The sequence below is a fragment of the Canis lupus genome, chromosome 16 (genome assembly GCF_011100685.1).
Source record: "Canis lupus familiaris isolate Mischka breed German Shepherd chromosome 16, alternate assembly UU_Cfam_GSD_1.0, whole genome shotgun sequence".
NCBI lineage: Eukaryota > Metazoa > Chordata > Mammalia > Carnivora > Canidae > Canis > Canis lupus.
In genome coordinates, this window is record NC_049237.1 from 18,668,564 (window position 1) to 18,688,698 (window position 20,135).

Below are 20,135 nucleotides of genomic sequence, written 5' to 3' on the forward strand. Positions count from 1 at the left end.
CAGTGGCCCCCAATTGGGGCCACCAGGGCCATCGAGTGTGCTGTGAATGTCCAGTCTCTAGTAGGAAAGACTTGATACCAGGCTGACGGCACCTGCCCTGCCCATCCCACCAGATCCTGTGAAGCTCAGAGGACACAGGGCACCTCAGCACCTAGTTGGGGTGCTGGCTGCCTGGGGGTATTGTTATCTCCAAGGAGAGAAGAAGAAACTGGGAAAAGGATGAGCTCAGGGCACAGGTAGGCAAGGGTCTGTGAGAGAATCCAGAGAACATTCGGCACATCAATGCCGCGGAGCATCCGGCAGGACGTGGTTCCACTGGTCCTCTCTTCAGGGGAAGGCGCCTCCCTTCTGAGCTCCAATGGCACAACTTAGAAAAATCACCAAGAGTCATTCCACTCTCGGATTAGAATCCTACAGCAAGCCGGACACCCCCAGCCTTTGGACCAGGACCATGATGCCCTCCCCATGAAAGGAGAATGTGGAGCTCCGAGTTTGCAGTGAGGACAGGATCTGTGAGAAGCCAGCCTGATCCCTCGTCACCAACCCCCTGGCCTGCCTGCTGCCCTGAGGGCAGAAGTTCGTCCCACCTACACTGCACTGAAGAGCTGGGTTTCAGGGGCCCCGTCCTGCTTCGTCTCCATTTGCATATCCCAGGGCCGTCCCAGGGCATAGAGATGTCTTCTTCACAAATTGGACCAGAAATCACAGGCTCAGAGAATGTGGCAAACCCGCAATTGCACAGAAGTGGAAGCTGAGCCTCCAGCAAAGTTGGTGCCCTGGTCAGAGCCAGGGGTTTGGAGTCAGGCAGCCTCATGTGCCAGTTGTGTGAGCTCGGCGATCCAGTCCCTGTGGCCGAGCTGCGGTGGCCCCACCTGTGCTGTGGAGAGCGGCAGCCCCTGCTGGTGGCCCCAGGGTGACCGTCACGGCAGGTACAGCGGTGTGCATGCTCGGTCCGTTCTGGGGCACTCAGCAGATTGAAGCTATGAGTACTCGTGTTGTCACTGTTAGAAAACGCCATGCATTAGGTTAAAAAATGGGACGATTTCTCTCTTCTGACACTGAGTCAAGGCCCAGCATCCTTGTAGGAGTCAGCCTTCATCTCTGCTTGTTCATACCACCCTGCAGAACGGGGAACAGTTATCCCCGTTCACAGCCTTGGGAATCTGGTGACAGGGCGTAATTTATCGGTCAACACTGGTCATGTCTATATGATGAAGGGGAGATGTGTCATAAAAAGCAAAGCACCTCACACCCCAGAGGCATGATTGACATTAACAGTATAGCAGCTGCCGTAGGGAGCATCATGGTACCAGCGTGGATCAGTTTCTCATCTTTCTGATTTGTTGATTTATTATAATAAGGAGAGTGAGTGGATGGAGGCTGGGGGCCCTCAGCTAACCGTGCTGTTTGGTTTGCTTGGGTGCTGGGTCTTGTATGAAGAGAAGACCTGGAGCTTTCTCGAGGAGCGAGTGGTGGTGGTGGTGTGAGGAGCCACAGAAGGGGAGTTGTGGGGGCCCAGCTTGGCCCTGAGTGGGGAGGCAGGTTACACAGAAACCGTCCTGCCCATCTCGACAGCGTTCCCTCCTGTTCCTGCCCACACTGTGCTCCTTGAGATCAAGTGGACCCCAGAGCTCACGTGCCCAACATTCCCAACATCGGCAATGTCAGGCAATGTTCTGGAGAGATCATCACCCGGTGCGTCATGTACCCTACAGCGCACTGGGTGGGGCAGGGGTGGGGGACATCACGTGGCAGGCCATGCATCAGGGAAAGGGCAGCCCTATGACCTCAATGATTCACCAGTTCCCCTCCACACTTGGTCTCTCTTGGGTGAGGGATGTGAAAACGGAGGGCTTGAGGGGTTTGTTCGGGACCACCGGCCAGCGCCTGGTGGGAGCATACCCATTTCTCTGATGCACTACAGCCACTCCTGGCAGCAGGTGGGGTCGGCGAGAACAGGTCTGCAGTGCCAGCATTAATTCTGGATTGCCCGTGGCTTCCAAACTTCAGGTCACGCCCCAGTTGTGCAATCGATTTAGTGAAGTAGGGTGGTATTGAAGAGGACAGAAGCTTTCATGGGAACGGGTAATCCACTAGAGGGCAAGTGGGAGAGAAATGGTAAGAATGGGAATGTTGCATGGAAAGCTGGGTCATGGTCCCACACAGTGGTGGCCATTGTCACTGACCATTGCAGAGGATGACCTCACCCAAGTGGTGGATGGCAAAGGGAAACTTGTCTGCAGATGGACAGCCTTTGGGGAGGGCAGGGCGGGGGGTCCATGTTCCCAACACAGGGCATTCTCCTAGGACAGGTGATGGAGCTGTAGCCTATAGAAGTGGGGACATGGGGTCAGTTTTCTTTCAGCTCTTGGACCCAGCCAAGCTCCTGAGCTCCTGGCTTCTCTGTCACATCCAGACTCAGTGGTGCTGTGGTTCTGAACAGCAGGACGTACAGAAGGCAAATGAGGGTGGGAAGAAGTGTAAGAAACCACTGAGTGGTAGGAAGGTGACTGTGATGCTCTCGGGGTGATGCTGGCTGCAGCGGGGAAGTGAACCCCACACGGGTCAAGGCTGCCGAGTGTCAGGAGTGTGTTTCTGGCACCTTCTGATCCTTCCTCACCCTCTGAAATGTAGTATTATACACTGGTCTACAAAGGTGCACCCAGGTGGAGGCCCCCTAAATCTGTGGTTTCTGGGAACCCAGCAGGTGTTTCTGACTTGTTGGTACCTCCTGTGCATCGAATCTGTGGAGTTTTGCCCCTCATGCAGTAGACAGGCTGCACTCAGGCCATGGCCACATCCTCCCATTCATTCTGTCCCTTTCTTCAATGCAGCCCCCCATCTGGGAAGGGCTGTCCAGCGGAGGCACATGGCCTGGGCTTGGGGTAGAATAAAGCTCTCGTGCCCATCTGGAATGGGTGACCTCACGCCCTTAGCCTAATGCACAGTGCAGAGCTGCTTCAGTTAGAGCGATGGCAACAATCCTGGGAAATTCAGGGGAAGGACACAGGTGGGGACAGGGGTAAGCTGTTAGGAACGGCCTGGCCCCTGCTGGGGGATGGGCCTAAGTGCCCCCCTCCCACCTCTCCTCCATCTGCACCCCAGAGACAGCACAGCAGCTTACCCTCCCCGTCACCGATTCCTGGGCCATTTCCCCGCGGGCAGGATGTGTCTGCATCAGTCAAAAGGCAGACTCTTGTTCTTTGAACAATAGAACCAAGAATCATTCATAACTTGGCTGTTGTTGGGCATAGAAACTGTTCTGAATGCTGTTTATAATTTACAGTTAATTAACCTTCCTCTTTAAAAAAAAAAAAAAAAAGAAGAAGACGCTTAAGATCTAATTTCCTGTCTCATACACGTTGTTTTTGATAGCCATTGTTTCCAAAATATGTTTTCACTGATATTAAGAAATAATTACACAGAATATCTGAGACTGATTAAGGGGACTCTGCTCCGTTAGGATTTTCTTTGAAAATATGTATAATAATGAGCTTTTCTGCAGCATATTGTAAGAGGAAATATTATTCTCATGACACAACTTTAAAAAACTCAATAGATAACAGAAATGTTACATATCATTTCAAGGCTGTAATTTGCTTTTTGGTGAAAAACCCTAACTTTCAGAAGAGGACAAAATAAAGTCAGTACTTTGAAAAAAATAAAAAAACCTTCATAAATACAAACTGCGGTAAATCTCGTTCGGTAGCTAAGTCACTATCCCATTAAAATTCCAATTTCAGAATCTCAATCATTTTTTTAACTTTCTTGTGAATATTAACAGGATGATCAGCTTTGGCAAAGGGCCAAGAAGAAAACCATAACTGTCTGAGGAAATCAAAAAAATCATTGCAGGGTTGGTAATATATTTTACCGAAGATAGTAACCCAATCACTGTATAGATTATTAAATTAATATCAAAGTCAGTTAGCATATTACAGTGGAACATTCTCTCTCTCTCTCTCTTTTTTTTTTTTTTTTTAACATTGAATGCCCTTTGGGAGCTGAATTTAAAACAGTGTTTGGCCAGTGCCGGGGTGCAGGTGGCAGGCTGCGTCCGGGGCAACTCTGTAACGGCATCTGATCAGATGACCTGAGGTCCATGGGACGCATCACAGTCCACATTCACCCTCGTGTCATTTTCAGTGTGTTCCCAGGGTCCAAAAGCACAGGGCCCATCCAGGGGTGCCGTGGGGCAGAGGTAAGGGAGTGGGGTGGAGACAGGAGGACACTGAACAAACGTGCTTGCAGTCAGTATTTTGCACAGATCCACCCTCTCACTTACTGTCTGTGATCGGAGCACACGATTTCACCTTTGCCCCTTCAATTTCCTCCAGGAAGAAAGCCAGGATAGTCACGGTCGGTCCCCGAGGTGGCTGTCTCGAGGATTAAGCGAACATGTGGTGCAAGGGCACGTGGGCGATGGCCTATGTGGTTTGGGCGGAAGAAAGCGAGAAAAACCATGTCGCCCAGTGTCGGCCTGAATCAGCCCTGCCTTCCCAGCCATGATCCTCCGTGTTTTTATTATAAAAGAAACGTCACAAGGACTTGATGGGGGCAGGTGGTGGGGAGCAGTGGGTGTTTGGGTTGTTTTGTTACAGAAGAAACATAATTTTTGCAGAAACTTTACAAAGTGTGCCAGGAGAATCCCAATGACCTTTCCAGCATGTCGCTGCAGCTTGTCCCAGGGTGTCTGGAATAACCCGCTGGGACCTTGTAGGGCCATTTACCCTTTGGCCCTCCAATGACCAGGAGCCACGAGGGTGATCCCTAATGAGGGTTCCCCAACCTCAGGTCTGTTCCGTGACCAGATGCCCAGGCTCTGCGGGCACAAGCCCAGACAGCTCAGCAATGTCTCCCACTGGGCCACTTGGTCGCTCTGGTCCTAGGCTCATCTTCTGTTTGCGCTGCTTCTGCTCCCTCGGTTGGCGCTACCATCTGTCCCCGTGACACTTACAAGGCACAGACACCAGTTACTTATAAATAATAATTAGTCTAACTCTTACAGCAACAGCCCAGTGAGGTACACACTGTCATCGCCCCCATTTACAGATAGGGAAGCCGAGGTCACACAGTGACGGGGCTGGTATTTGGGTCTCCCAAGCCCAGCTCCAGTGTCCATCCTCCTGAGTACCGCACACCTGACCACTGCAGGGCAGGGGACTCTTCCCAAACACCCAGTCTCCTCCTTGGTTCCTCTCTGGGAAGCCCTCGAGCATGGTCCTCGCCCACCATCCCGGCCCACTTTGTGACACTTGCAATTGGCACAGGTGCTGCTCCTGAACAATTTAGGTGAAACAAAAGAATGAGGTCTGGCCAGGCAGCACCATCCCTCCCCATTCACCTCTCATCCCTCCAGGGAACAGGTGTGGCCTCTCTGCTCCCTGCCGGGTGTTTTTGTGACCCCCCCCCCCGCCCCGCCCCAGCAGGGACGGGCAGAGGGTCTGCAAAAGCACCTGCTGAATGCCTCCTGCTCCACACGTGCATGTTCCCTCTTTTCTCCTGCAACCCCCACCCTCCCCCTTTGTGGCTTAGGATGATTTTTAAACATATACAAAGTCATCATGGAGTAGGAGTACCTGCACTTGGTGGCATCAGCACGGAGGATGAGGGAGGGCACTTTGGTTCAAGTCTTGCTCTTATAGATCTACAGTAAGATTCTTTGCTCTTTCATGGGTCAGATCCTTATGGCAGAAGCCCGTTGTCTTTTCCATCCTTCAGACCATGCGTCGTGGTGCTTGGATAGTTGGTAGCCAGTAGAGTCACCGGGACAAGAAATCTTGGACATGCAAAATAGGGATGTTGACCCCACAGCAGGGCTCGTGATTCCACTCATTAATGCCAGCAGGTTTAGGGCTTTCAAGTTCACTGTTTTCTGTCACCACCACCAGCGCCCCCTCCCTCGGGCCATGACCCTGTGGCCAGACCTACTTTCAGGCTCTTCTAAACTCATACGGTGTTCTAGCAAATGCAGCCTTGACAAAACTTGCTTACTGTGGGTGGTGATTTTTTCAAGAATTGGGAAACAGCATGGCGTTCAGTCTGGCAACAGGCCTTCTAGAATCTGCTCTCAGGAAGCCCTGTCAACATCCAAGTCAGCGCCACCAGCCATCGGGGTGGGAAGACAGGCTGTGGCATGATATCCACGAGCCCGTGAACCCATGGGCACGCCCGGTTGTACGCATGACCAAATATGCTGTACATCACCATGCAGTTAGATATCTATTCAGGAGGGATGCCTGGGTGGCTCATGGATTGAGCATCTGTCTTTAGCGCAGGGGGTGATTTTGGAGTCCCAATATCGAGTCCCACATCAGGCTCCCTGCATGGAGCCGGCTTCTCCATCTGCCTGTGTCTCTGCCTCTCTCTCTCTCTCTCTCTCTCTCTCTCTGTGTGTGTGTGTGTGTGTGTGTTTGTGTGTGTCTCTCATGAATAAATAAATAAAATCTTTAAAAAAAATAGATATCCATCCGGGATATCAGGTGCTCTTGTGATGAATGGGATACAAATTGTTTTTTAAGGTTTGTGGAGGAGCTCAAACTGAATTAAAGCACAATATCTGCCTCATATTTCTGTAGAAAGGGGCACAGGATGACCTCATCTTAATCACATCTGCAATGACCTTCCAAATTAAGATCACATTCCTGGGGACCAGAGATTAGGATGCAGCATATCCCTCCGTATCATATGTGAGGGGGACACAGTTCAACCCACCACACACCTTTAGGGGGAACCTGTGACCTTCTGTTCAGTAAGGAAACCCCTGAAAATAATTTGGAAGTATATGTCATGTGTACTGATAAAGCTACATGCCTGTAGTTCCAAAATGCAATGCATATCCCATCAGATATAACATATTTGCCAAATTGGTCATTCTGTTTTTTTCAAAGATTTATTTTTGTATTTGAGAGAGAGAGAGAGAGAGAGAGGAGGAGGAGGAGGCAAAGGGAAAGGAAGAGAGAATCTCAAGCACACTCCCTGATGAGCACAGAGCCCAACAGGGGGCTCAATCCCAGGACCCTGAGATCATGACCTGAGCCGAAACCAAGAGTTGGATGCTTAACCAGCTGCTCCCCCACCCCCGTGCCCAGAATTGGTCGTTCTTAACCAGAATACACACCAAAGCTTTTGCAGAAAAGACTCCTGTGTCCTCCCCCCGGCCCCAGCAAATACAGATTGCTCTGCCAGGAGTGGAGCCCTGGCATCTATCCTGAAAAGTGGGCACCATCCCCATGTGCTTCCCCGAGAACTGCCCTAGTGATGCCAGGCTATCTCCATGGAACCGTGTCGGGGCCCCTCTCATTGTGCATGTGCCAAACACTCGGGGATATGTGAGAATTCCTCTTCTTTGCTGGATTGGCCTTTATTACCTTGAGCCCAAAGAGATTTTCGTCCTTCCAGATAAGCCCTCAACATTGTTTGTTATGAGGAAATAACATTCAAAGAGCGGAGTTGGCTCCTTTAAGATACGGTGACAAGAAATGAGGAACGTTGGCCCAGATCCTACTATAAGTGTTAAGCGCGTGGATGGATCTTTCTGCTGCTTGAAGGAGTGGCGGTCGTGACTCGTTAATGGCTCCAAATGTATTTTTCTTGTTTGATTCTAAAATGGTCCCTGGACAGGACAGGTGAGGTGAAGGCCAGGTGCAATGTCTAGTTTCTCCAGTTACTTAAAATAGCTCAGAAAGGCAAGCTGCTTGTTTTGCTGCAAGACAAGGGCTAGTCAGGTAATTTAGTTGATGAGATCGCTTTTGTTCCTCTGCAGAACCCTGTCCTTAAGCTGCATTTGGTCCATGGCATGTAAGCCAACCGCCTTATGGAGCCGGAGATCTTGGAGAAACTGTTTGCAGAATAGAGACGTTCATAATTAACACAAAAAGGTCAACAGTCTCATCGGCCTGGTCCTTCTCCCCTTACTTACACTCAATTATGTCTTTACTGAGCAGCTAACACAGAGAAGAATAAAAATGCCAAGGAGCAATGCGTTACAGGGCATTTGGGGAAAGTAGGCAGCTCCCCCCACACCCGCCCCCGGTCCTGTGTGACCTAGCCCCCGCAGGCCAGAACCCCTTCCCGTTGTCCATCATCTCGCCATGGGATGGGAGCGAAAGGAACTAACATTTGCCAACACGCATGCAAGATGTTTGTCATTGCTGAGCTACGTGGTCTCTGAATTCCCTTCCACCCAGCATGTGCTATATAGTCTGAAGTGACCCTTTATTTTTTGCATTCAGATTCTCTGCACGGTGCATTGAGCATGGTGGAAGGGTACTGGCATTTGCTGATGGAATTGATGGAAACAGATGACCCTCTGTGCACGAAGTCAGGCCAGGCCTTCACCCCATGTTCATTCTCTCTCCTGAGGGCGAGTCTGGAAGCGGGATGCACACAAAGAGGGGTGGGAATGGGAAGCTGGCTCCCTTGCTGGCCTGCCCCCAGTGGCCTGCCGCTGCCACTGAGCGTTGGGGGCCTATCCAACGTGGGCTTGGTGTCACTTTGCACAAGGATGTGCACTTGGCATCCCTCCCGTTTCAGGGGATTGCTCTAGGTCCGAAGAGAAGAACAGAGTCATCTCTGTGGGGGTTGTAGTGGTGTTTTGTTTTTGTCAAAAGCTGCTTCCTCTGTAAAGCCTTGGTACAGCCAGCCATTCCTCTACTGGGATACTCCGGAGCTGGCCGCAAGTTCATGCGCCATGAAAAGCCACTGATTTTGGGCAGACTCTGCTTCCTTCCCTGCACCCCTTCAATTCTGCTCACTCTCTGTGATTCCACTCTCCTTGATTGGCTCCCTCCCCCCAGCCCTGCAGCACAGAAATGATTGAGCAGAATCACTGCAAATTGCATTGCAAATGGTGCCTATTTTTTTTCCAGCGGACCATCTGCTGGAGTCTATTACTCACCATCCAGTGCGCCAAGCAGAGGAGTCAGGTGGCTGTGTGTACAGTCACTTCTGAATCACCTCATTCCAGACTCACACCTGAAAGTCACTTTGCTGGCTGCTGGAGATGCTGGAAACTTACAGGCTCTGGAGAGGTTGCCTTCTTCCTTCCTTTTTTTTTCTTAACCTCAGGAGACCTTTGGGCTTCTGTACCCTTCCTTGGGATGCCCCAAGATGGCAGGACTCTGGAGGTGGGGCTGTGAGGGGTGGCTGCCAGGCCCTCTTTGGACAGAGGGGCCTTGTTCAGGGGCTAGGGACTCTGCATCCTTCATCTATTGTCCACTAAGCCCCAGGTTTGGACCTGGTGCACATGCGGGAGACAAGAGTGCTGGGTGTTGGGTGACACTTGGCCATCTGGTGACCAGCCAAGTAGCAAACCCACATTGCCTCGAGTGTGGGGTCCTGGCAGCAGCTGGCAGCCTGCAGGAAAACATGTGGAAGGCAGGGATATGACAATACACTCACTGTGTAGGTGCCCATACACTGGGGCTCCCCCCACCAGGCCAGTGAGCCCAGGGCGGAGGGACAGCTGCGCCTTCAGGCAGCCCCCACACCCAGTATCAAGGGTTGGCAGCCTACCCTACTTGCTGGCCTGGGCTCGATGGTGAACACCTCCACAGCTGCAGTACACAGGGTCCCCAGGACATAGCCATGAGCCCCAGTGTCCACCTTGCAACCATCTGATGCCCGTGGTGCTTCCCCTCCAACCCTGCCCCCTGCCACACATCCTGGCCCAGCTCCCTCCTTTTCTCCTTGTCCCATGCCCCCCGCCATGACCCCTCCTTCTGCTGTCCCCTTGCCTTCGTTCTAATGTACATTGCTGTCCCTTGTGTCACGTTAACTCACTTCATTTTCTCAGCTGATTTCCGGGCCCTCGATGGCCTTTGTGTCACCACGGGCACGCAGAGCCAGTGTATGGCACACACCTAGTAACAACCAGTTCAGTGTGACTTATATTCTGTGATTCTATAATCACATTGACCATTAATGTAAAGCAAATCTGAGGGGGAGTTCATTTATAATACAAATAGGTGGTGTACAAGGCAATCCCTTAACCTAAGAGCAGTTCAGCACCGAGGTGGGGTCTCTGGTCCCCAGTGATGGGGAACACAGGGCTAGCTGAGGACAAGGCATGAGCCCATGGCAGCACATTAACAAGCCCTTGAGGGCAGAGGGACATTCCTCTAGGAACTCAACTGCCTCCATGTTCATACTGTGCTGAGGGCGAAAGGCCATCTTAGCCCGACCCCCAGGAGCCTGTAGGTCTACTTTTTTTTTTTAATTGGAGTTCAATTTGCCAACATATAGCATATCACCCAGTGCTCATCCCGTCAAGTGTCCCCCTCAGTGTCACCCAGTCACCCCCACCCCCTGCCCTCCTCCCTTTCCACCACCCCTTGTTTGTTTCCCAGAGTTAGGAGTCTCTCCTGTGCTGTCACTCTGTCTGATATTTCCCACTCATTTTCTCTCTTTTCCCCTTTATTCCCTTTCACTATTTTTTATATTCCCCAAATGAATGAGACCATATAATGTTTGTCCTTCTCCGATTGACTTACTTCACTCAGCATAATACCCTCCAGTTCCATCCACATCGAAGCAAATGGTGGGTATTTGACATTTCTACTGGCTGAGTAATATTCCATTGTATACATAGACCACATCTTCTTCATCCATTCATCTTTCGATGGACACCGAGGCTCCTTCCACAGTTTGGCTATTGTGGACATTACTGCTAGAAACATCGGGGTGCAGGTGTCCCCGTGTTTCACTGCATCTATATCTTTGGGGTAAATCCCCAACAATGCAATTGCTGGGTCGTAGGGCAGGTCTATTTTTAACTCTCTGAGGAACCTCCACACAGTTTTCCAGAGTGGCTGCACCAGTTCACATTCCCACCAACAACGCAAGAGGGTTCCCCTTTCTCCACATCCTCTCCAACATTTGTGGTTCCCTGTCTTGTTAATTTTCCCCATTCTCAGTGGCGTGAGGTGGTATCTCATTGTGGTTTTGATGTGTATTTCCCTGATGGCCAGTGATGCCAAGCATTTTCTCATGTGCGTGTTGGCCATGTCTATGTCTTCCTCTGTGAGATTTCTGTTCATGTCTTTTGCCCATTTCATGATTGGATTGTTTGTTTCTTTGCTGTTGAGTTGAATAAGTTCTTTATAGATCTTGGATACTAGCCCTTTATCAGATATGTAATTTGCAAATATCTTCTCTCATTCTGTAGGTTGTCTTTTAGTTTTGTTGATTGTTTCTTTTGCTGTGCAGAAGCTTTTTATCTTGATGAAGTCCCAATGATTCATTTTGCTTTTGTTTCCCTTGCCTTCATAGATGTATCTTGCAAGAAGTTCTACTTTAACATATAAAAACTCCTTTGGAGATTTCCTTTGTCTCTAAACCCCCAAGGTACGCGTTGGTGATCACCCCCCAAGCACATGGCCCACCCCTACACATCTGACGGGTCTCATGACTCAGGTTTAATTAGGTGGGAATCAGTGACCTTTCCCCAACAATAGCTACCCCCTCATGGTCCTGGAAACCCTGCTTCCAAAATTCCGTAGAGAGCGCGCAATCCCCAAATCCCTCCCAGCTCCCAGGTATATAATGAGCCACCCTTCACAGGCCCAGGGTAGCCGCTCTTCCTGCCCACAGGTCCTGGCCTTGGGCTTTAATAAAACCACCATTTTGAACCAAAGATGTCTCAAGAATTCTTTTTTGGTTGTCAGCTGTGGACCTCACCTATATTCTAGAACTTCATCACCCAGCACCCTGACTTGGTAACTTAGAAGGTGTTTGAGCAGAATAGAATTAATTGTTCTTTCCGGAGTAGATATCAGACCCCACAAAATTCATCCATAGCTAACTCTAATTAACCAAGACAGAATAATGGGGGGGGGGACTATGAGAATTGTCATTTCCATTCTAGTCCTGTTGAAGATGGGGCCATGTTGCTTCTGTGCCACAGCAGGTGAATTTCATCATTTCTTTAAGGCTGAGGAGGGTGCTGATGCTTGAGCACATTCTCCTTTTGCACAGCTGCTCACGAGGGGGTGCATGTGCAGGCACCAACCCCCAGGCATCTTTTGCAAGCTGACCTGGGATGCAGCCTCCTGTATAGCTTACTTTCTCCCTTGGTTCTGCCTGGATGTGTCCTGCTTCCCTGTGGATTGATTTGCTGTGGTTCTGCTTTTTTAAAGCATCTTAAAATCATAACCCACAGTGGTGCAATAATAATAAGATTCAAAAAGCACATGTTGGGCTGATAGTGTTCAAATGTGTGCAAAAAATAAAAATAGAGTTTTCCAGACAATGAGCTTCTGTTCAGTTGGACCATGATTTATTGGGCTTCACCGTGCTGGGGTTTGGTGGTCAGCACCAGACATTCCTCGAGCCCCCATGGAATGAAGGCATACCCAGGACATGGTGAAGACCACTCAAAGGTTGCAGAAGATGAATGTCCCGAAGGGGATTCATGGTTTGCTGACCAGCTCGCAGACATGCTCACGCAGCATTGTTTCGCACTCCATGTGTTGCCTCTCTACATTTCCCCCTCTTTGTTTTCCCCTAGAGGAGATTTTGAAGACTCACATCGCCCACTGGTGGTCCCCGGATGGCACGAGGCTCGCCTACGCCACCATCAATGACTCCCGCGTGCCTATCATGGAGCTCCCAACCTACACCGGCTCCATCTACCCCACTGTGAAGCCCTACCACTACCCTAAGGTAGGCGAGGGGTAACGGTACAACAAATGCTCCGCCTTTTCCATCAGCATCCTCCAACCCAGGCGACTCCAGATGTGGAGCTATATAATCAGACGTGTTACCAGCAATGCAGTAAACAGAGACGAGATTAATTATTCCCTATTACATTGCATTAAATTCCCATCTTTGCCGAGTTGAATTTGTTGGCAGGTTTATTCTATTTTAAATAATTGAACTACTGTTAATCATTTGTCTAAGCTTCATTAGAACCAAAATAAATACGTTACCTCCACCTGTGATGCCATGGCAACAGAAACTCCCACTGCCTGCTCCTGGGGCTCTCTCTCTTCAAATACCCATGTTAGAACATGGCTTCTGGGCGGTCAGAGGGACCTCTGTCTGCCGCTGGTCCCCTGGGTCTGGGCCGGGCTGTTTTGTGCTTGGCCATATTCTGACCTGTAGGCTCAAAGTGCTTCCTGGACCAGTTGTTGGCACAGAGAACGGCAAGGGTGCAGTTGAGTATGGAGGGGGTCCACATGTCTAACCCTCACTTTGTTAGCGAATTACAGCATCCTGGCATGAAGGGAGGACCTGACACCAAATTTTATGCAGCCCACTCAACTGGAGAGACACTGCTGTTTGGCAGGATGGCTGCGGCCGCCCGGCTACCCACCAGCTTCACTAGACCCCGCCAAGGCCCGTGGGCCAGGCAGATGTGAGCTGCTCCCTGCCTGCACCTGCCTGGTGACAGAGCGCTCGCTTTCCCATCTGGGGCTGCCTTGGAAGGACCCCTCAAGCCTCTGCCAGCGAGCATGGAGCCACAGCTCCCCAAACACCAGATGGCTTGGAGAGCTGAGGCCACAGGCCTCATGTACCAGGAATACAAGACGTGCCAACCTGCAGTTGGCAGCAAGAGGGGCAGCGATGTACAAGTGAGGCCAATGAGGTGCCCAGAGCCCCAGGCCAGAGAAAAGAAACACCTGGTGTACAGTCACCTCAGGATCCATAGAACAAACATTTATTTCTCAGAGCCCTGGAGACTCGGAGTCTGAGGTCAGGGAGCCAGTAAGGTGGGTTCTGGTGAGGACCCAGTTTCTGGCTTGCAGACCCTGTGTCCTCATGTGGCCGAGAGCGAGTGAGCTCGGGTGTCTCTTTCTCTCTGTATGAGGGCACTAATCCCATCATGGGGCCCCACCCTCATGACCTCCCCAGCCATAACCACCTCCCCAAGGCCTCAGTTCCAGATACCATCACTGTGGAGGTTGGGGCTTCGACATAGGAATTTTGAATTGGGGAATGGGGGACTCAGACGTTCAGTCCACAGCACCTGGTGATCCTGAGCCTTTCCCGTAGCTTTTTGATTGGTGTGGCCGCTATCCAGGGAGGTCCCAGCTCTCAGGGCACAGCCTTCGTCTCTGCTGTTCTCCCGTTCTGGGAGCGTCTACATGTCAACACACCGCATGGGTTTGCCTGTGGACAAAATTGTCTCAATCCTTTTTCAGCTGGTCTGGATTGAATTTAACTCTACATCATGTGTAAGAGTCCAGAATTTTACTCAGAAACCTTTAAATAATGCTGAAACCTTTAAATAATGCCCAATATTTGGACCCTTCTACTCCCCACTCCATGTGCCCAGTGTGGCCAGTGGCCGCCTGACTCATCAAACCACCCAGAGATGCAGTGGTTTCCCTGGTAAACCTTTTTACAGGGGTTTCCCCAATGTAGGAGTCATGACCCAAAAGCCATCTTGGTTTTCCTGTGAACCCTGGGCTAGGTGAAATCGGAATTACGATACCTCAGATGGTTCGTGTTTTTATGGAAAGGCAACGTATGCTGGCCAAGAGAATGCCCAGAATTCAGGTGCCCCTTGTCTATCATACCCTCTCCTATGTCAGAAGCATGAGTTGGTGAACCTGCCAGACTCCTGCCCCATACTGGCAAACCCGACATGTATGCATGTAGGGTACAGAGGAAGTGAGGGTGTCTGACAGACCCAGCAGTCCCGCTGATGCGGACTGACACATCTTCCCCTTCCAAGTGGTGCTGTTCCCCTAGAGGAGGGAGCTCGGTGCGGGGAACAGTGATGTGGAGCAGAACCCACCCAGCCCCTTTTCCAGGGACTTCCCTTTACCCCACGTTGGGCCATGGCCAACGTTCATCTGGCCTGCCTCACCACCTCTGGGCATCACCTCCAGGAATTCCTCTCCTACCCCTTGTCTGGTTCCTTTTCCAGAGCTCATGATAATAATCAGAGGTTCTGGGAGGAATGAGAAGGGAGTAGGGTTTCTGGGGAAGGAATGGCGCCGGCCCAGTTACCTCTTGCCCTCCGTCAGGTTCTGTGCATGGGGGACCTGCTCTCAGCCAGTTGTGCTCAGGAGTACTAACCCCAAAGCCCCCCGAGTCCTGCCTGGGCATCTCCTGGGGAGGGCGGGCTTTGCCCCAGTAAGGCGCCACCCCACAGGAAGGCTCACTCACACCTCCTCCCTTTTACTTCACAGGCTGGCTGTGAAAACCCCAGCATTTCCCTACACGTCATCGGCTTAAATGGACCCACCCACGATCTGGAGATGATGCCACCGGATGATCCACGGATGAGGTCTGCTTCCTTTTCTCCATTATGTTAAAAAAATAACAATAATAAGATGAACATTCATTTACATGGTCTCTCCAGATTCATTTTACTGCTAATTTAAACATCCAGGAAAAAGGTAATGTTTTCTAAAGCTTTCATTACTGCTTCATGATTTGGTTTTCTGCAAAGGAACCTCCTTCAAACCAGTACTGCTATTTCTTAGTTAATCGGGAGCAGAGCACCCTCCCGGGGAGGCTGGGCTCCTTGGGAAGGGGCACGTGTGGTCCGCCGCACGCCTCCACCCGGGCACATCAGCTCACAAGGGAGGTGCTAGAGAACACCCACTGAGTGAATGGATGCAATCTCCACCCCCCATGAAAATACATGTAATTGGGTCGTCCTGTAAATGGCACCCCATTTAAGAGCAGTACTTCAGAACTTTACTTTACTTTACTTTGCAAAGCTTTACTTTGCCAGCTCCCGAGACTCGTGGTAAAGCCTATATTCCAATAAGCCACATCTCCTGGTTGGTGAGATAGCCTGGGAGATGTTGAGACACATTGACAAAGGTAACTGTCCTGTTATCATTAACATCGGGTTTAGGTAGATTTTTTTTTTTAATCAATCAAAACAACTGAGTAGGATCTCTCTAGCCAAAGTGCTCTGAATATCAGTTTCATCCTATCCCAAAGTTCAAACTCAGCCTGGGGACTGAGGATACTTGCAGAGCCTACTTACGTCATCCTTCCATGGTGAGCTATTGATGGGAGGCTGAAAAAAGAGGATCCCACTGTACAGGCACCAGGACCCACTCATTGATAGACCTTCAAAGTCTAGAAATGGGTCAAGTCAAGCCAAGAATGACTCGTTCTGAGACTCCATAGAAACCCACCCCAAATTTTGCCATAACTCTAACCCAGGCCTTTACTATAATTAGTAGGTTCGAGCAGCTTCTGGAAGGGCAGGTGCTGTGGCCCCAGCCACTGAGGCTCCTCCACAGGCTCTGCCCAGGACTGGGTGCTTGGGTACTTGGTACTGCTGGTCTTCTGTGAGTGGGGTGGTCTCCTGCAGTGACCTCCTTAGTGAGACCCGTCTGCTCACACCTCATAAGCTTGAGCCTCTGCAGACTTCCACAGAGGTTCTTTCACTTTTCCTGCTCATTAGAAAGTAAAATGCTGCGGTCCTCGGGCAGCACAGACTCCTGTGCTCCATACATGGCTCCTCGCTACCTGTCTCCCTGCCCAGGATGGGTCTCCTCTGCATTCCAGGGTCACAATGTCCCCAGAGGCTATGAGCTGGCCCCTGAGAGACTGGCCCAGGGGTTCCCAGTGCCTTCCGTGTGTGTGCTGGCCAGTAGGGAAGGGGAGGAGTTGAATCAATTTGGCTGATGATGCATTTGCTGGGGCCGAAGAAAAGTTCGAGGTGTTGCTTTGTCTTCTCTCCCGAAGATTCAGTGTTTGATTGTTTTTCTCTCAGCCCCCATCCCTGCTAGGCCCTCCCGGGGCCTGGTCCAGCAAACTCTCTGAATTAATATGGAAAGTCACCTGGAAAATTTAAGCCATCTGTTTGAGTTAATTGAAAATCTCATTTAGTCAATTTGGTGATGCTGTTTCCGCAGGCTTGATTAGCTTCAAGGACAATGAAAAATTAGCCTCCATCAGGGCTTGAAGTTCAGATGCTGGTTTCGGGTTCTCTGCTCTGATTTCATAGGCAAAATGCAATAATGCTCCTCCCGTGTGGTATAAATCTGTAAAATGGAAAAGTCACGCTTTCTCATCTTCCTCCTCTGTCGCACATCCTTGAGGTTTTTTTCCAATGGGAGCCCAGGTACATCAGAAATCATAGAATAAATGTGAGCTGATGTTTATCGAACATTTCCTTTGCCAGCTGTCAGTGTGAACACTGCCAGCATAGCGGGGAACAAAACATGGAGCATGTGATGTAGGGACGGCAGTGTAGATGGAGCAGATCATTACCAGCAGCTGGATCATGCGGGTGTGAGTCGGGCCACCAAGATGCATGCAATGCAGGAGGTGGAGGCCCAGCTAGTCTGCAGGGCGACAGCACCTCTCTCAACCTTGGCACTAGGACATGTGAGGCCTGATGAGTCTTTGCTGTGGGGGGCCCACCTTGGGTTGCGATGGTCCCCGGTCTTGGCCAGATGTCCCCACATGGAGAACAACTGGTTCTCCAGAGTGAAGGTTCTTGAGCCAGCTACCTATGTTCAAATCCTAGTCCTGGGGCCTTGGGGACAGCACTCCATCACCCATCCCATGTAGAATGGAGATATGCTTTACCTACAGAAGTGGCGATAGATGTCAGGTGATATTGTGCGGGCAGACACCCTGTCTCGTAGCTGTCAACGCCACCCCTCAGCTTCTAGATCTGAGCCCATCCTCACTGTGGTTCGCATATCCAGCCATGCCCAGGTGCCAAGGCTCTGGGCAAAGTAAATGAGCATGGGTCCAAGATTTTGTTTAACTCCTGAACTAGTTAGGAGACCGGGGAGCTGTCAGAACCAGTGCAGAGGTGCTTGCAAAGCTAGGTGTGTGTGAACAGTGAAACAGAGAAGTGTCAGGGGAGGTTTACCAGGTTATAGACCTAGCAGGCCCCTCAGCTTGACCTCCAGGGATAGCTGATCCACCTGCAAACACCCAGGAGACCCCTCGGTGTCGGCAGGGTCTCCAGTCGATCAAGAGCTGAACCCAGGCTTGCACTGGACAAGTACTCAGGGATCTCGTTGCCTCTTCACAGGCCTCAGATGAATTTTGAGAATCTCCAAATGGCCTTGCAAACCGGACATGGTCAAAACAGACTTCCCGAGCTCCTTCCAGAATCCTGCTGCCTGTAGCCTGGCCGCCATGCTCAGACCTCTGACTTTCCTGTCTCCCCTCCACCCTGCAGGATCCTCACCCACAGAACCAGGCACCTGATCCTGCTGGCGGCCAGGGCAAGGTCCAGGAGCAGGGACTTGGGCCTGGTGGGTGCCACACTTGCCCTCCAGTCTGGGGTGGTACCTAGAACACAGGAAGAGCTCAGGAAACCTGTCAAATAGGCCCGTGAACAGAATGTGTAGCCGGTAAAATCTGACTTCGATTGGATTCTCAAAGGTTGAGATTTCTTTGGTTGGTTGGTACCTTTCTAAGAACCAGCCCTTTGGAAACGTTTGGCCATTGATGGCATCCTGCCATCTGGGATATAGGATACTGTGGGGTGGGAGGGGACAGCACTTCACCTCTGTCCATCTTGGGTTTTCAGGTGGGACTCCTTGACTAAAAGGTAGATGAACAACAACAACAAAAAATCAAATAGTTGATTCATGTGCGTGCAGCATATCAGATGGTGAAAATCTGAAAAGTAACAAAGCAGCAGTTCGGATCTGCCTCTTACGTAGCACCTTCGGGCAGGAACAATAAACATGCGGAGAATTAACAGGATACAGGAGAGCAGCTTCAGGTTTCCAAGGACAGCAGGCCATGGGAGAGGAAGGCGTGTTTGCAGATCCCCTGGTGCATCTCTGGGCCAAGAGTCCATCGTCGCCAGTAAAAGGGGAATTTGTTTCCTGCCTTTAGACAAAGGGAGGAGCTTTTTTGGGGGGGGTTTGCTCCTTCTTAATTGCCTTCGGCTCAGAATAATTTTTATGTCAAAAAGGCGTATCTTGGGGCAACATATTCTGGTTTCTTTCAACTAATCCAGGAAAGGTAAAAATGAGACACACGTACCGTGCAGAGGAGTGTAGATGGGAAGGGGACCGACGCCGTGCCCCCAGCAATCTAGGCAGAGAGAGACGACACAGAAATACATCGTGTTTAAAAAAATTCAGTGCCACAAAATAGATATTGATTCTTTTACGAGTTTTGCAGGAGGATAGGGGAATCCCTTTGAGGGCAGAGGGCCGGCAGGGGAGGGTTTGGAGGCACAGCCAGGATCTGGGGAATTCCAGGATCCAGGCTTCCAGAGGAGTGGGGAGCACGGGGCCGGGGTTCGGGCAGGTGGTCTAGCAGTTCTGTGTTGTGGACTCAGTGGTAAAACTGTGACCCCGGGACCATGTCTATCTTTCCTCCCCTCCCAACTGGGCTTCTAGATTTGCTTCTAGATTTGCTGGCCGGTCTTGGTGACTCTCCAGGGCACAAGATCAGCCCCCCATGGGCTTTCACACGGCTCCGGCTGCCCCCACCCCCCAGATGGAGACACTGAGGAACGCAGAGGTTAAGGTGTCTGGATCCACACAGAGTGTGAAAGCAGGCACTGGGCCCTGCGCCAGGCGGCTGGACAGCCTCCAGAGAGCTGCGGAGAATTCTGGTCACTGTCAGCAGGCCGGTCAGGAGCCGTCAGGGGGAAGACATAAAGCCCCTCATCTGTCAGCTGTCTAATGTGTTGTCGGCTCTCTAAGCAGCCTGACCTCCCCACCGAGGGTTCTCACATACAGGGAAGATTGAATCTGGGCTTCCGGATCTTTCTACAAGCACTCACTGGCTGTGGCTTTGTGCCACACACTGCGTTATACCCTGGGTGGCCTCTCCCATCTGGTGGCCCACGGTCCAGAAAGCCAGACAGCTGGTGGTCCGTGGCCGAGGTGAAGCGTGGAGGGAGCCACAGTGACAGGTGCCAGGGCGACAGCCTCGCCAAGTGGTTGGGTGCAGGGTTTCCTGAGCCACGTTTGAGGCCGTCTTGGGAAACAGGAAAGGTAACGGGGAACAGCAACTGGCGGAGAAAGGGGTAGGGGCAGGGCAGCGACGCCTTGGGGAGCTGAGCGGGGGATCCCAAGCGTGCCCGTGGGTGGAGAACCTCAGCAGAATCATTTGCGCGGTGGGTCCTACAGTTTGTACAATTTCCTGCAGAAACCCGCTGCACGGATAAAACGCTGGCTGTTGTGTTTTGTGGGTTTCCTAGCGCCTCTCTAGAGCCGTGAGCGGGGTGC

The 20,135-nt window shown here is 51.1% G+C and overlaps 1 protein-coding gene across 4 annotated transcripts in view; it reads left to right on the forward strand.

Annotated features, from left to right (window-relative positions):
* The window catches only part of DPP6 (dipeptidyl peptidase like 6), an 825,076-nt gene that overhangs the window by 717,210 nt on the left and 87,731 nt on the right, over nucleotides 1-20,135 (forward strand). For all 4 annotated transcript variants that reach the window (XM_038559795.1, XM_038559792.1, XM_038559793.1 and 1 more), the window contains exons 9-10: nucleotides 12,509-12,663; nucleotides 15,141-15,238. In XM_038559795.1, coding sequence (XP_038415723.1) covers nucleotides 12,509-12,663; nucleotides 15,141-15,238 — 253 coding nt within the window. The remainder of the gene's footprint in view (nucleotides 1-12,508; nucleotides 12,664-15,140; nucleotides 15,239-20,135) is intronic.